General features: G+C 43.1%; 1 protein-coding gene across 1 annotated transcript in view; it reads left to right on the plus strand.

Moving 5' to 3' along the window:
• Positions 1-3,856: 3,856 nt before the first annotated feature.
• DNAAF9 (dynein axonemal assembly factor 9) overlaps positions 3,857-17,109 on the plus strand; it is a 69,630-nt gene continuing 56,377 nt past the window's right edge. The window contains exons 1-2 of the mRNA XM_021526813.3: positions 3,857-4,010; positions 14,265-14,344. Of these exons, the coding sequence (XP_021382488.3) occupies positions 3,928-4,010; positions 14,265-14,344 (163 nt within the window). The 5' untranslated portion in view covers positions 3,857-3,927. The remainder of the gene's footprint in view (positions 4,011-14,264; positions 14,345-17,109) is intronic.

The raw sequence follows: 17,109 nt of genomic DNA on the forward strand, positions 1-17,109 counted from the left end.
AGACAGGTTTTCCTGGGGTGCCACCATCCTGGGAGGTCCTGCAGGATGGCTCATGGATGTTCCTTAGCGTGCACCAGGACGTCAAAGCCATCCCACAGCCGATGTTTTCCATGGGGAAGGGTTGTGCAGGTCCCAGTAGCATGGGCTGTACTAATTAATTTTTACACAAAATTCAACCTCCAGCCTCACCGTGCAAGCATCAGCCCAGGGTGGGAAGTTTAGGCATCCCTCATGGATGGGGGAATAAAGAACCTCTCCAGGTGCACATCTCAGGGTGAGCAGCTAATTTTGGCCTCTCTGTGTGTACAGCATTGTTTTCTCCAGCAGGGATTTGCTAAAAATAAACAGGTATCCAGGGAAAAGGGTGTGAAAGCAGCTGTTTCCATGGGCAGAGGCCAACGCTGAGGTACCCAAGCTGAAAACACGAGGACCAGCCCTTGGCCAGGTCACACGAGCAGGGCTCAACCCAGATCTGGAGTTTGCTTTTGGACAAGATCTAGGTCAGGAGGACCCACCAAGAAACACCAGCAGCAGCTTTCCCCCTCTTTGCAAACCACTCCGCTCCTCTCTTCCTCTCTTTGGGAATTGTTGTGGATTTCATTCAGCTTTTGCAGCCCTCAAAATGTGCAACAATAGTGGGATAGCGAAGCTGAGGAAGCTGGAGAGCAGGAACAATAGCTGAGGTCACGTTCTTTCCCCTTCCACCTCACCTCGCTCCTTCTCCAGGAAGCCTGACCTCTCTGTTGAGTATTTTCCAGGTTGTTGACCTCATTTTTCATCCCAAGGGAAACACGAGGCCACAGCAGTGGTGTGAAATGTCTCCCCTTGTTGGCTGAAAGAGTCTTGGGGGTAAAATGTGCTTAAATCACATCCTGGGAACATCCCTTTATCCCTCTCCTCTCCCACCACAGCTTTGATGTGCTCCTGGGGCTTTGGAGTGCCTGGGCAGGCTCATGGGGATGAAGAGGAGATGGAAGGAGCCAACACAGCACCCAGATGTTGCAGGGAAATGTTGCACTGTCTCATTCCTTATGTGAATGTTGGAAGTAGAGGGGATTTGGGAAAACCTTCTGGAAGCTGGTGGTTCATGGACTGGCATGGGACAACCAGCAGGAGCTCTGCAGGAGACTGTCCCACTCAGCAAATGACAAGAGAAGCAGGAGGGAAGCATTTTTAGGATCCTTCTAGAGGGAAGCTAAGGGTTTTTAGCAATCCTGTCCACTTTTCCTTCAGCTCCTGTTGTTGGTGCTGCCTTAGCAAGCTCAAAGTGTGTCCAGAGGCTCAAAAACCAGGGAGAGCTTAGGATTGGGATGGTGCCAGCTCCTTGTCAGCACAACCTGTGTTGTGGGGACGTGTCCATACATGGAACCATCAGAACTTTATCAGGGCCAGCTAAAACACTTCCAGGTGGCTGCAGGGCAGCTGGGCCATGGCCCAGTATATTTATTTATCTTGTCTTTACTCTGTGGCAGTGAGCAAAGTCTGATTTGGTTTTTGGGGAAAAAAGGAAAGAACACTTTGGAACGTGTTCTCATCTGCACCAGGTTAAAAGAGAAGTGGGAGTGAGACCCCCTGAGTGTTCCCCACTGGATTGGGGTCCTTTGGGAAGGGAAAAGGAGCTCACTCAAGGCAGCCCCATGTCTCCATCACACCCCAAAGCTGCAGATTTTGGGCTTTACGCTGCTGCTGGCAAATGCTGGTGTAATTAAAATAAGATGCAGACAAAGGGTCTTATCCCACTCTCCACCAGGGATGAGGAGCTGGGGTTATTAATGGGATGGACACAGGGAGCTCGTCACAGATTAGCACTGGGGGATGGGGATTAATGTCCTGGGGGGGAATGAGAGCCTCCACAGCAAATTCAGTTCCCCTTAATGCTTACTCAACCTCTAGTCATGCCACGGGGCAGCTCTTCCTTCCCCTGGGGGTGGGTGGTGAGGCAGGAGGATGCAGGAGAAGCAGGATGTGTTCCCCTCAGCTGAGGGATGTGTGGTTAATGGGTTTCCAGCCATGTGCCCCTCACGGTCCATTAAACCTGGCTCCAGCTCCTTCCCTGTGTTGTGATGGCCTCAGTAATTTATGGATCCTTGGAGGGTTTCTGTGCAGGACAAAATCCCTAAAATCCCTGCTCCTGCTCCCTGGAAGCTGGGGGTGCTGGCTCAGTGTTTTGGCAATGGTGACACATCAGTAAAATAGGAAAAGACTGGGAAGGCTGGGGAAAAAGTGTCAGAGGCCAGGCAAGGCTGAGATCTCTGGGCAGAGCAAGGTAAGGCAGAGGAGGCAAAACTCCCTGAATTTCTGGTGTGAAGAGAATAAAGGGTGTCTGTAAGGATGATTGTGCTGGTATTAGGACACAGTCAGCACAGAGGGGTGCTGGTTGTAAAGGTTATTTTTTGGGGATATCAAGAAAAGAACTATGTGGGGTGCTGGTGACAGAGGGGTGCCCAGATGGGGCTGTGGTGCTTTTGGGGCAAGTGGGGTAGGGGAGGGGTCCCATGGGGGTGCAATGCTGAGGGGACACGGGGAGCCAGGGCATGTCCGTGTGCTGTAGGGTGTTTGGGGGGGCAATACTTTGGGGAGACCAGGGTACATCACTCCGTGGAGCTCCAGGACACATCATCCCTCGGGACTCTGCAGGATATCTCTGTGTCCCCACGCTCCTTGGGGCTTGTGCCACCCATCCCCGGAGGGTTTTGTGTCACACATTCTCAGGGGGCTCTGTGACACCCCTCCCTGAGGGCTTCAGGGGGTTCCAGGGCACTTCATGTCATCCCTGCTTGGAGGTCACAGGGGTTTTCAGGGGTGTCCCTTATCCCCCCTCCCCGGGGTCTCAGGGGTCCCTTGTCCCCCATTCACAGGGTTCTCAGGGGTCCCTTGTTCCCCATTCCCGGGGTCCCTTGCTCCCCATTCCCAGGGTCTCAGGGGTCCCTTGTCCCCCATTCCCGGGGTCCCTTGTTCCCCATTCCCGGGGTCCCTTGTCCCCCATTCCCGGGGTCTCAGGGGTCCCTTGTCACCCATTCCCGGGGTCCCTTGTCCCCCATTCCCGGGCGTCTCAGGGGTTCCTTGTCCCCCATTCCCGGGGTCTCAGGGGTTGCTTGTCCCCCATTCCCGGGGTCCCTTGTCCCCCATTCCCGGGGTCTCAGGGGTCCCTTGTCCCCCATTCCCGGGGTCCCTTGTCCCCCATTCCCGGGGTCTCAGGGGTTCCTTGTCACCCATTCCCGGGGTCCCTTGTCCCCCATTCCCGGGGTCTCAGGGGTCCCTTGTCCCCCATTCCCGGGGTCCCTTGTCCCCCATTCCCGGGGTCTCAGGGGTCCCTTGTCCCCCATTCCCGGGGGTTTTCAGGGGTCTCTTGTCCCCCATTCCCGGGGTCCCTTGTCCCCCATTCCAGGGGTCCCTTGTCCCCCATTCCCGGGGTCTCAGGGGTCCCTTGTCCCCCATTCCCGGGGTCTCAGGGGTCCCTTGTCCCCCATTCCCGGGGTCTCAGGGGTTCCTTGTCACCACCCCCCCGCCCCTCCCCGGGACTCCCCGGCATCGGACGAGCCCACGCCCGTCGTGGAGGGGGGGTTGAACATCAGCTGTGGTGGGGGCTGGACGCGCCCAAGAGCGAAGAGGGGGGGGCGTGAGGGGTGTGTGAGCAGAGGGCTGGACTTGGACCAGCCCATTCCTGCCGGAGGGGTGACCAACCTCATGCCCGCTATGTTTGCTCCCAGCTAGGGCCGCTATCGAAGAATTCCCAACCGCATTGCCTGCGAGAGGAGAAAAAAACTCGGGATAAATCCTGCGCGGACAGAAAAGCTGGGAGCGGAGGGAGCGGTGCGGGTGTGCCGTATCCTTCCCCCCCCGGGCCGAGTGGTGCGCGCGGCGCGGGGCGGGGCGCGGGGCCGCAGTGGCGGAGCCGCTCCGTCCCTCGGGCGCATCGCGGTCGCCATGGCGCTGTGCGGCCGCTCCGCGCTCCTCCCGCCGCCCCCGCGGCACCGGCCCCGGCCCCGAGCCCCGGGGCCTTTCGTCAGGTACCGGAGGGGCAGCGGGGAAGGCGAAAAGAGGGGTGACAACCAGCGGCAGGGCTGCGCTGAGGGGGCTGTGGCGTGGGGAAGGGCTGTGCGGAGTCTGTTGGAGGGGCGCTGAGGGGGGGATCTGGAGGGTTTTGATGGAGCGAGAAGGGATTTGGTGTGCGGGGATTTGCTGGGCTTTTCACAGCTGGGCCGCTGCTCGTGGAGGAAATGGGGTTAAACGCCTGTTTGGGGGCGTTGGGGTGCGAGGGATGCGGGGCGCAGCGCTTTGGAGGTGCTGAAGCGCGCTGGAATACAAGGGTTGGGATGAGGTTTTAAGCAGTAGGATGAGGATTTAAGGAGAAGGCGGGGTGTTCGCAGAGCTGGCGGTGCTGATTTGGGGTAAAATAGGGTTTAACGCCGGATTGAAGGCGTTGGGGTGGGAAGGATGGGGTGCACGGTTTTGGGGTGGGACAGGAGGGATGGGGCATTAAGGAGAGGTTTTCTGGCGTGCCTTGGCACTGAGCTGTGGAGGGATCATTAAGGGGTTTTTGTGGGGTTGAGAACGAGAGGGAAAGGCTTGGCCATGATGGGGACGGGTAGATTTGGCAGGTGGCTACCGGGAGGGAGGTGTTGGTGGCCCAGACAGGGGCCTGATGTGACCTTGCGGATGGAGGGATTGTCACAGGCGGAATCCTGCTGAAGGAGGATGAGTGGGAGGCTGCGGTGGATGAAGAGCAGCAGGACATCACGGGGGGCTTGGAGCAGGGCTGGTGTGCAGAGAGTGGGTTTGGGGTTGTGTTTCTCTAGGAGATAAACCTGGGACTAATTCGGGAGGGGGTCGGCGTGGGATGTTTTGGCAATAAGGGGGAAAAAAAAGGCACGTGAAAGGCAGGAAAAGTGAATTAGGATAGGGATAGCGGAGGTTTGGGATGGGTTGAGGGATTATGGAGGGAAAGAAGAGGCTGTATTTGTGTGGGCACCTGCTGGGGGGTTTGTGGATACAAAGGTAATAAAATTTCCTGAGCTCTGAAAATATGTTGGATTGGGCTTGACAGGAGCTAGGGTGTGGGGACATGTGAGATGGTGGCATTGGCTCTGTGGGAGCTCAGGTGTCAGCTCAGGTATCCTTAGGTTGCCAGAGCTCTGTTTCCTTTTGGAGACTTAAGGTGCACCCTTGTGTATGAGGCTGCAGCCCATTATCTGAAGGGTTTGAACAGAGCAAACGGCCTCGAGTTGTGCCAGGAGAGATTTAGGTTGGATGTTAAGCAATATTTCTCTGCTGGGAGGATTGTCCAGCACTGGAACAGGTTGCCCAGGGCAGTGGTAGAGTGTCCAGGTATTTAAAAGGCAGTTAAAAACCATTTTTGTGGTGCTTAGTGACGAGGTTTAATGGTGGCTTTGGCAGTGCTGGGGTAACAGTTGGACTCGATGGTCTTGGAGAGCTTTTCCAACCGAAATGATTCCATGATTCCATTTTATGGAACCACAAAGGACAGCCCAGGAACTGAAGTGCTTGATGCTTTCAATAGTTCCAGCACAATACATGGAAGTATTCAGCAGTGGGAAGCCAGATAATCAGGGAATGGAGACCTTGCACGTGAATCGCAGACAAACACTTGGCCAAGCTACCTGGGTCTGTGCTTGCTGTAGATTTTCAATTAAAAAACAAACAAACACCAAAACTAAACAGCTTTTTATCTTAAGTACAAGGAGGGAACAAAAGCATTTTCACTTTTTGGACAATTTGCCAGTGAAATGAGGAATTCTGCAGTGAGAGAGGGAGAAATGGAGCTTGTTCTGCTGGCTTGAAACGCGTGAACACAGCTGGTTATTTTCCCTCTCTCCCTTTGTGAATTGAAAATAAGACAGAAAGAAAAATGACCTTTTCATATAATTTTTTTTTCACTGAATAAATTAACCTTAATTATTTAGAAAGAGCTTAGTATTTCTTTAGAGCTGTAAAGAATCTGAAAATTCATGATGGGTAATGAAATGCCAAGATGGTAAAAAAAAAAATTGCTGAGAGAGAAAATGGTTTCCACTCAAGCCTTCCTCTTCCTGAGTGATTTTTGTAATCTGAGACCCTGTTTTAGAGTTGTCATGAGAACATTTAGACTCTCTGAACATCTGCAAGCTTTTGAGCTCCACTGGGAGATGCAGCCAGCAACTGTAATTTGGTGCATTTGTAGGAGCCATGTCATCTGTTAATTTTTTTTTCTCCTTAACGTTCATTCTCGTGCAGTTCTTTAAAAATTTTTTTATTGTCAGGCCAGATGGAGGCCAGCGTTTGCAATAAATTTCCTAGGCAGTCAGCAGATAGAAGGCAGTTAATAAAAATAACTTAAAACAAAACAATCTGTTACCCTCCTCCCCCTGCCCCCAAGTTCCCAAAGAGGAATGGAAAAATTCTTCAGACTATATAAAGACTAGAGAAAGAGCCAGAGATAATTCTTGGAGTTCTTCCACATACTTGAGAGCTTTGGTCTGCCATGTGGCACCTTGGGAGCTGGCGACCCTCAGCATTGTAACAAGTAAAGAATGGGTTTGGAAATAGAAAAGAAAAAATCCCTTAAGTAAGAAAGAAGTGCTGTCCAAAAAAAGGGAAGTCTTTTTAGGAGGTGATGTCATCTTTCATGTGCCTGTGTTTAGTGGTAAATAAGTGTTTTCCTTGTGAATACATGAATTTCTTAACAGAATTCCTATGAAGTGTTTGTTTTAAATATCTGCATCAGAAAATCAATGCAGATTTGTTCTATTTCAGAGCGCTCTGCACCCACCCAATCTGAATTACCTTTATGTAAAACACAGTAAGCAAATCCTCATTATTCATTATCCATAGTGGTAACATAATACCGATGAGTTCTCACCATGTATCCATGTGGGGAAATGCAAAATGAGTCCTTGGGTTAATTTTTCAGTTGTCTACTTCCTCTGTGCTTAACATTCTCCTGCTCTAAACTGTTCTGTTGTTAATCTTGTCGTGGTTAAATATGTGGCTTTTTTTTCCATGAGTGGGGTATTTGGAAGCACGGGACCAAAGAGTTGTTGTGGTTTGTAGGGGACTTGTCTGTGATGCAAGATTAACAAATTTTTCTGTGCTCGTGTCTTCTTTATGTAATTATGCCTAGGTTCAGGATTTTGTAAGAGCTCAGTTGCATTGGAATTATTTTTTTTTAACGAATGTGCTGTATTTTAGCAATGCAAAGAGAGAGCAGATTTAACTTGAAGTACAGGAGGAAAAAAAGAGAAACAACCGCCATTCCTTGAATATGGATGGTTTTCTGCCACTTTAGGGGAATAAAAATGCTTAGGGTCTGCTCCAGTGAAAATTGAGGAGTGTGGAACCATTTGATTGATGGGAATAGAGAGGTAGAAGGGAAATTTGCCACGAGGAGGAGCAGAGCTATGGTGTGGACCTTTCAGCTGGAATTCTCCCTTTGTGATCATCTCAACATCTGATTTGGAGCTTTGTGGCTACGTGGCTCCAGAGGTTGTGGCCCAGGAATGAGCCCTGAAGGTGATTTAGTCTTGAGACACTGAAAATCAACTTTGATTTTTGTCCAAGTGCCTGGCAGTGCCCTGTCCTTTTAATCACAGTGGGTGATGGCAGAATAATCACCCTCGAGCTGCTGGTTTTTTGTATCTTTTTCAATTATTGTCATTTTCTCAGCTGATAATAATTTTGGGAGGGAATAGTTGATGCTCTCCATAATGCAACATAAGAAATTGGAAATACAGATGTGTTTTTTTTAAATCAGCCTCTTAAAGAGAGAGAACATCAAGGCTGAGGGTCTGACTGGTTTGTAAGTGATGGGCAACCCATCATTTAGTAAATATCCTCAAAAAGTTTGTGATTGTGCAGAATGACATCAGGCAGTTCCAGATGTTTGGTAAGGAGAGATTCAGGCTTGTTCCTGTGTGCTTTGAGGTCTCTGGATTACAGAATTGAATATTCCTGTCCACTTAAGGTCAAGATTTGGTCCTGAAAATGCACACAAAGTTAAAATTTATTTATCTATGTCCATTTTTTTCTCACTGTTCCTAAAAAATTACTTGATTTCCTATTTATAGTCAACATTCCTATGCTCGCTGTAGATAAATTTACAAAATAGCTGGGAAATTGATGTATATTTTAAGGTAGGTGAATGTTGTCTTTTATGAGTGCCAAGCAGTGAAGGAGTTATTTTGAAATCAGTGAAATTCTGAGGATCTTTAGCTCAATTTGTCTTTTGGTGTCTGTTTTCACAGCTACAGTAAGGTGGGGATAATGTCAGACTGTGAGAAATCCAGGAAAATCCTGGATTCTTAACAAAAGCAGGCAACGTTTCTGATAGAAATCATGCAGTCAGCAAAAGACACAAGAAATATAAACTTGATTTCTCGGGGACTAAAATGGAAACAGATGTTCACAAGGAGACTTGGGGGGAAAACCCTATGATTTATAATTCTATTTAATTTATTTATTTATGGTAAATTGGGCTGTTACTGGTAAAACCATTGACTTTGGTGAGCAGCACAAATTTATTCAAAGTGGGGATTCTCCCTGGTTTGCCAGGGATATCTCTGATTTTCTCTGTGATTCATCCATCCATCCAACCCTGGCCACGTGTGAGTTTTTAGGGCTGCCAAGCCTTTGTGGGGGAGGAGTGAAACATCAGCCAAAATCGAAATCCCAGCCTTTGTCACCTGAATTGGGCACAATTAAACACAGCTGCAGCCCTGCCAGGCTGTGGGGATCCACTGGGACCTGGGAATTCACCGGGAATTGGGAATCCACTGGGAATTTTGCAGGGATCTGCTGGTTCTCAGCTTCTTTTTCCTGCCTCTGTCAAGGTTGAGATTGACAGCACTTGAGATGATATTTTGCATTCAGGCTTAGATGTTAATGATTTCTTTTTTTATATTACAAGTTGTGAGTTCTACAGCATTCTACTAACAAGGCACAAAATCTCTTTTGTTGTTACAAGGTCTTTTAAGGCTAAACTGTCCAATTAAGAAATGACACCTAAATTATTTTCATTTGGAACCTAATAGCTAATCACAATGTGAAAAATGCCATTTATTTTTGTTAAAATTTTAGAAGTTTAATAGTAATGAAAATAGTAGTGAAAATTAGGACAATAAGAGATAATAAAAAGCAAAGAATTACGGAGGTCTGGGTGCCTTGCACTCTGCCAAAAAGCACTCCTTGCTAACAAAGGATTGCCCTTTAAAAGCAATAGGCTATTGCATATTCATACATCTCATACATGATTCAAATATTTCTTTTAAACTAAGGTGTTTTTGCTTAATTTTGGCTTCCCCCTCATCTTGTAAATCAACTTTCTTGGTTCCTCCAAGTCTGAGCTTTCTTGATAAGGAGACAACAATTGTTCTCTTGGGATCTTGGTGTCTGTTGCTGTTATCTCGATCTATGTAGGATAATGTGAAGATTTTTTTGATTATCTTTTCTATTCTTTGAGTTAGTTACAAAAAAGTATCTTACATCACATAGTTTCTATTTTAATATTATGCTATAGCTTAAAAACTATATTTACTACACTGCTTAAAGGAGATTAATACAGCGCTACTTAAAAGAGATTAATACAGCATAATTTTCTAACATAACACACATAGTATTAATTTTAATATTTGTGAAAAGCCAGTATTATAATATGTATTTATAACACACAATGTGGACTTTTCTCTCCAATTACAAAATACCACCCAAACCCACGAAGAAGGTGAGGAAGAACCATATATATTGGTATATTTTAAAACCTTAAACTCTTAAGTTTTCCACTCTGTGATATTACACACCTCTAATCAAACTACATCCCCATAATCCCAGTGCTATCAATCAATTTTGGAAGCTTTCTCCACAGCCTCAGGTTAAATATAATATTTTCTTGTGGGTCTGTGCCCTTCAGCACAGCAAGTTGAAAATTCTCAGCGCCCAGGATTCCAAGAGGGATCAGTCCTGATGTTGATGCTGCCTCAATTCTGGATTACCACATCAAGAAAAGGCAGCTTGCACGCAGGTTAAATCCAGCCAGCAGCCAGGGGAAAAAAGCATTGTGGGAGAAGAAACAAGATGGAATGGAAATTCAAGCACCTCGTGGCTTTCTTGAGGAAATGGATTTGTTCTTTGTGATGGAGAAAGGCACAGTTGTTAATATTCTCTTTATTTGCCAACAGACGTGCCTTGCAGCACCGTGTCTGCTACCAAGCTGTGACAGGCTGGCTGTTGTAAAGCGAGGTACTTTGCATAATTAGTGTGAAGACGTGAACAGATGAGCACTAATTCTTAGAAGTTAATGATTGTCAATTATCTCCCCTCTTTTTTTTTTTTTTTTTTTTGTCTGGATCTAGTCCAAGATTAGCGGAATATCAAGTACCTCAAGGTACAGTTCCTTAATTGGCCCAAGCCCTCTTTATTGCCAGATGTCACCCCAAAACGTGGCTTTGCCTTTTGACCTGCCTTCATCAGCAGTCAGCTCAGCTTGCTGCTGTTTGAAAGAGTTGTTTTCTTTTTAATTCCTGGGCTGGAGGTTGTTTGGATCCATAAGCTGATCCGACCTGACACATGGCTTGGAGATCGTTAGTGCAGACAGAAAGGCAGCGAGAAGGGTGAGACTATCCCTTGCAGCACCAGGAGATTTTATCTTGCTTTAAACCAACAGAGAAATCCCAGCTTCTGCTCAAAAGTGGTGCAAAAATTCCCACTTCACTTATTTCAACTTCTTACCTGCTCCAGAAGTTGTCTCGTAGATGGATAAATAGCTTCCAGCTCTTGTCTTGCCCAAATCTTGGTGAAATCCAGCATTTTGGAGCTTCCTTAGTTTCCCAGCACACCTGTTTTTTTGTGGTTTTTTTTTTTTTCAGCAGCAGGTTACTGTATGTGTAATTGTGGTTATGTAGATGGTGGATCCAGAGCCACAACTTCCAGGGAAGCATCCCAAGGCCCACAGGTTTATGTGGAGGTTGTTGTTTCCATATGAATTTGTGCTGCTGGAGCAAAACAAAAATGAGTGCTTGTTTTGGAGATGGGAAAAGTCATGGATTTTTGTTCCCAGGACAGTCTTTTTGTTTTTGTCAGATGACTGTTGAATGTGAAATCCAAGAAAATGCCTTTATTTTCCCCCCTCTGACTTTATACACAGTTTAGCCTGTATTGTTTAAAAGCATGTTGTAAGAATTCTAATTATTCTCTTCCCTATTTCTGAATGGCATCTTTCTTCAGGCACACAAGTCTTCTGTGTTTAGTGTCAGCCTTTGAATGTAATGATTTATCCACACTTGAAATGACGTTGAAAATTTTTCTGTGAAGGAGCTTTTTCAAAGAATTCTCTAATTCTCTCACTTCTTAAATAAGGCTAGGAAAAATACTCTGCTAAATATCTGTTTAATATTAAGAATGAAATAAATACCTTTATTGGACATAACATCTTATTGTGAAATAATGAATGTATAATTTGCTCTGTGCTTTCACATTTTGTGTCGGGACACACAGCACTGACATCCACATTTACCCTGGCAGAAATGTTTAAGGGCTGCACCAAAGTTATAATTTATTTGAAAAATAATGAAAATAATTCAAGGAGAGTAAAATTGCCAACCTGAAAATAAGGAAAGATACCCAACCTGCAAGGATTCTCCTCTCCCAGTTCTTCTTCCCTTTCTCTACCCAACACTTGCACTGATCAGAAAATACTTTCCCAGAACTCCAGAAGATGAAAACACCATTTATTTTGCTTTTCTCTGCTCTGGTCTTCTTGCACGGGCTCATAACACTACCTTCTTTTAAATTATAAATGTGTTTTATTGGGTCACTCTTTAGAAGCCTTTGAAATTAAAATTTAAATACCTTAGGAATAGCTTATCTTGTTTCCTAGGTAATATTTTTTAATGAAATGGAAGAAGTCTTTCCCCATGAGTTTCCATAATTGTTCTTTGTGAAATTGAATTCTAACAATTTTTTCTGTAAGTGATCAGTACAGGGAGGGGAAAAAAAGGGTAGCAAAATCAAGATGTGTATTGCTGCTCTGTATATAATGCTTAAGAAGTTCTAAAAATGTTACAGGTCCTTAAAAAAACCTGGTTTTGTCTGGAGAATTAAATTGGCCTTCAGAGTTGACAACAGCAAAAGAATTATTGCATCTTGTTTTTGAGGAGCTGAGGGAAAATCTCCTTTTTGTGCCCTCAGCATTTTTCCTGTTGACTGCTTCTTTCCTCACTTTGAGCAGGAACAGGAAAATGCATCCTCTGATATGGAAAATGCTTTATTAAAAGTCACTCTGGGGGCTGCTTGCTGTGTCAATGCAGAAGTCCTTGGACATAGTTTTTCTCCCAATCCTTCCAATTTGTCCTTCAGATCCTCTGAGAAATCATGGAAACATTTCCTTTGCAGGCAGGTCAAGAAGCATTTTGAGAAAGATTTCACTTCTGGACAGCTTTGTACAAAAAGTTGCTTTCATATTCTTGGATTTTTTTTTTTTTTTTTTTTTCCACAGAGGCTCCAGCAATCCTGCAGCTGCTCTTAAATAACTGTGGGCTTGTGCAACTTGTGTTGCTGTTTCCATACCAACAAATGAAATAAGTGCAATTTGTGCCCACAGTGAAGAGTCTGGGGATTTTTTTTCTGCTCTCTATCTCGTGATATGGGAAGTATAAAAAGATGAGCTCTGAATAGCTTGTAGTGAATCATCTGTCAGCCAGCTGCTCTGGGCTCCTGGTTAATGATGGGATGAAAATTCTCCAGAATAAGATACAAACCTTAATTTTGTACAGCTGTGAGAGTCAGGTTTAGGTGAAGTTTGGAAGAATGAATAATTAGTAGTTGCTTAAATGTGTAGCATAAAGTTCTGTGTGGTTTTTGTGGACTTCCTGGCATCACCCATGTGGGCAAACATCTGATAGTACCTGATGAAGTCTTTGCTGTCATCAGTAGCTTTAATTTCTGTTTTCATATCTAAGACTGGATCAAAATATCCATCCATCCATCCATCCATCCATCCATCCATCCATCCATCCATCCATCCATCCATCCATCCATGTAATATTAATTGAAATATTCCAGGTAAAAAGGAAAATTGAGGGATTCAGAACTGAAACATTTCACCTAAAAAGGGATAAAATTAATGCTGGAGACTGCAGTGACTTTGTGCTTCCTGTGGAAGTATCTCCAAATGAAGTGTTGTGTGTCCTTTATCACTGATGTTTGAATTTCACTTAGATTTGCCATAATGGAAACCTTTCATGTACAATCTTTCTTTCAGAAAAAGTAGAGCATGATAATTGTAGTATTGCTGAAAAGACCTATTTGCTTTTTTACTTGGCTAAAGTAATGCTGAAAATAGAAATATTTGACCTTACTTTATTGTTTGTTTGAACTGCTCATAAATTTAGCTCTATTTGAGTGCTTCTGTTAGAGACATTTGTTTCCTGGAGCTGAACAGCTCATAGTTCTATAAACAAGTCTATAAACAAAAAATCCCATTCAGTAATATCAACAGTGAAATTTCTTGTCTTTTATCTGTATTTAAACAAACTCACAGAATGTTGCCTGGAAGCACAAATTGTGTTGCTCTCTGTGTGGCTGTTGTAGCTGAGAGATGCATATTGGGCAACTGAATTAAAATGTATATAATGAACTATTCACTTTGATTATAAAAAAATCTGTCTGGCTGTTGCAGATGGAATTTTTGCCTGGTTTAAAGATAAATATTGGACAGATGAATTAAAATTTATATAATAAATGATTCATTTTTATGGTAAAAAAAATCTCAGCAATATTTGGCAAAATTTGTTTAATTTCTCTTTCATGTTTGAATTGATGATCTTGGAGGTCTTTTCCAACCTTAATGATTCTCCTGATGGTGCTGGAGGTGCCAGAACTCTTTCCCAAACTCTTGTTGGGATGTAGGTGCACCCGTGGTCCCTTCTGATGTTACTTTGCTTTTTGCTTCTCTGGTAGAAAAGGGAATTTTGCTGGCCAGGTGAGAGCAAACTGAGCAGCAATTTTTGCCACGCTGGAGATTAACAGAGCTCGTGGCTTGAAGGAATAGTTAAAAATTCCTCTCCTCTCTCAGTGCTGTGGACTTCATCTTTTAGTGGGCAAAAATAATCAGGAACGGTTTGATTTAAGGTCCATGTCTCAAGAAGAAATCCCCATGTTGAAGTGTGTCCATTTACTTTCTGTAATAAAGAAAACAAAGCTGGGTCAGCTCTTCAGCCTCCCAGTTGGACATTTCTCAACAGTGACCTTGAGGACAAATTCTCTTTCTTTTGCAGCTGCAGCCGCCTCCGAAATATTCAGACTATCCTGACACAGAGCAGCAAATCTCAGCCTGATGGAATCCTCTGCATTTTAGGTTAGTGTTACATTTTTTGTTCTCATTATGCTGATAAAGATACCATGAGTTTCAGAAAGAAGAAAATCATTTTGCTGCTCCAAACCCCAGCCTGGTTTCTCAGGGCATGAACAGCTGATGTTACACTCTCTCCTCCCTAAACAATTCTTCAACCTATTTACTAATTTTGAGCAAAGAATTTTAAAGAGTGGCCTAAGAAACCCAGGAAGCAGTTAGGAGTTAAATGTTGGCACGTGAAATTAATGTGGTTTCAGTGCTTTATGTCTTCTGGGACTGGGAGAAAAGGGCAGCAGGAAATAAAGGAGCACATGTGCAAGTGTGCTGTAGGAAAATAACAGGGGTTTTGTATTGCCTTAATACCATTTCATTGACTCTTGTTTAATGTTATATAATCAGTGTCAAGATCTTAAAGGAAAAATGCAGACATTATTATTAAAAACTTGAGTCCTTAGAGAAAAGGACTGAGGAGTAATTGTTTAAATAATATATTGCAGTTTAAGAGAAGAAATCTGCTGTAGCACTAAAGAAGTTCTGTATAGGAAGTGATATCACAGTCTTTTTTTTTTTTGTTTTGTTTTATTCTGTTTTTTAATTATGTAGCAAGAAAACTCAAAGCTCAGTTAGTGGACCACAAAACGAAATGTATAAATATATATAACCTCATTTTCTTCTAGTCAGTGCTAACTGTACAGCTGACCCTTCCTACCCTGCATTGTCTGGGGTAAGAGGTTAAGTCTCTGACTAAGTAGTAACTGTACAGCCAGAAGCTCTGTGAGGTCACTGTGTCAGCCTTCCAGTGAAACTTAATCATACAGGATAAACTCCTTGGGTTTTGCCTTTGCTGCTAATTTAATTCCATAAAATTATTGTGAACTCTGAGACTGCAGAAAGTCCCAGGTAAAGAACAGTCACTGAAAACACGGCCCAGCTTTAAGGAAAACAAAGGAATTGCTTTGTGTAATCCTCAGTGTCGTGTGGAGGATTTAATTCTATTCATAAGAACATACCTCTTAATAAATAAGCACTTGTGGTATGGAAATACAGGAGGTGTGTTTTGTTGGGAGATTTGTGCTTTGCCCTGATCTCTCAGCACCCACAATGGGACTCTTGTCTGCTCTGGCCTGGCTCCTGTAGTCTGCAGAATTTTTGGCATGACTTCCATGAAACAGGCATGTCACTGTTATAAATGCATTAAATCTGTCATCAAATACAAGCTTCTGATGACAAAACCCATGTAGTTTTACATCCTCTTGACTTGTGTGGAAAGTGAATACTCACAACTATGTTTTTTTACAGTCAGTGCATGTTCTGTTTCACTTGGCTGCTTTTAATAGCCTGGAGTTAATGCAGTTCCCTCACCTCAACTTTAGTTTCATATTGGGCTGTGAGATAAAACCTGTATAAACTTCCACAGCTTGCTTCAAGTTCATTAATATTTGTACTAAAATTAAACCCAGCATTGTGAGATCCCAGAGAGAGATGGGAACTGACCCACTGTTGATACAAGTATTTAAATGTGGTTACAGCTGATTTTTAAAAGGAATCCTCTAATCTGATTTTGAAGGGGTTGCATGGTAACATTCCTGCACTCTTTGCTGGGGAGAAAAGGCCTCACAACTGACATGAAAAAGGAATTTGGAGGTTGGCATGTCAAATGTCTTTTAAAAGCTGTGATGCCTCAGCTGTGTGTTGCTGCTCAAACTGATCTACTTAAATGATACTGTGAACTATTTTTTTATGATAGTGGTGTTTCTTGGCATCTTACCTTTCAGCAGAGATGTTCAGCTCGTGGTTCTGTTGCTGTGATTCCTGAGGATGTGCATTTGCTGTGAGCAGCATGTGTTTGTAACTGGCTGCAGTTGTAGCTGCTCTGGTGGTGGATTAAACTGTTGCACCATTCAGCACAGCTGAGCTGAGTTTTTGCAAATATTGCTATTTATTTTTTATTCTCCTTGAAGAGTGATACTGTCAAGGCTGTTCCAGTAAATATTTATTTTACTTTGGTTCTGTTCACATATTGCTTTTTTAGATTATAAATAATCTAGATGATTTATTTAGATTATGTTTTTAGTTGATACATATTATATATAATATATATAAAAAATATTATATAGATAATGTATTTATATATATTTTATATATTATATGGAATATCATATATAATAATTTTATGTTATAGAGTATATATTTAGAGTAATATAATAATATATATTTAGATATTAATATATAATATAAAATATAGTGATATATTATATAATACAATCTATAATATATCAATATCTATTATTTATATATTACTATAAAATATATAAACTAAATAAATAATCTAGATTAGTTATATATAAATATTCTAGATTTATAGAAATAATCTGATTTATATAAAAATATATAATTATAATATAAAATATATAATATAATATATAATTTATATAATAATATAGATTATATAAATAATGTAATTTTTATATATATATATATATATATATATACACTCTAGATTATAAATATATAATCTAAATAAATAATGAAGAAAGCAATATGTGAGAAAGAAAATAGAACCAAGAAAGATAATGTTCACATGATCTTTTTTAGATTTTTTTTTTTTCCATTTTATCCATCCCACCCAGAGCTCTCCCTGCTGGGGTTTCTCCCACATTCTGAGAACCTTTAGTACATTGCTCTGATCGTTCATCCCATTCCCTTTCCAAACAGAGACAATTGGAAGGATTATTTAAGGATTATTCTGCCAGCAGTTCCAGAGCTGT

Source organism: Lonchura striata, chromosome 4 (genome assembly GCF_050655825.1).
Source record: "Lonchura striata isolate lonStrDom1 chromosome 4, ASM5065582v1, whole genome shotgun sequence".
NCBI lineage: Eukaryota > Metazoa > Chordata > Aves > Passeriformes > Estrildidae > Lonchura > Lonchura striata.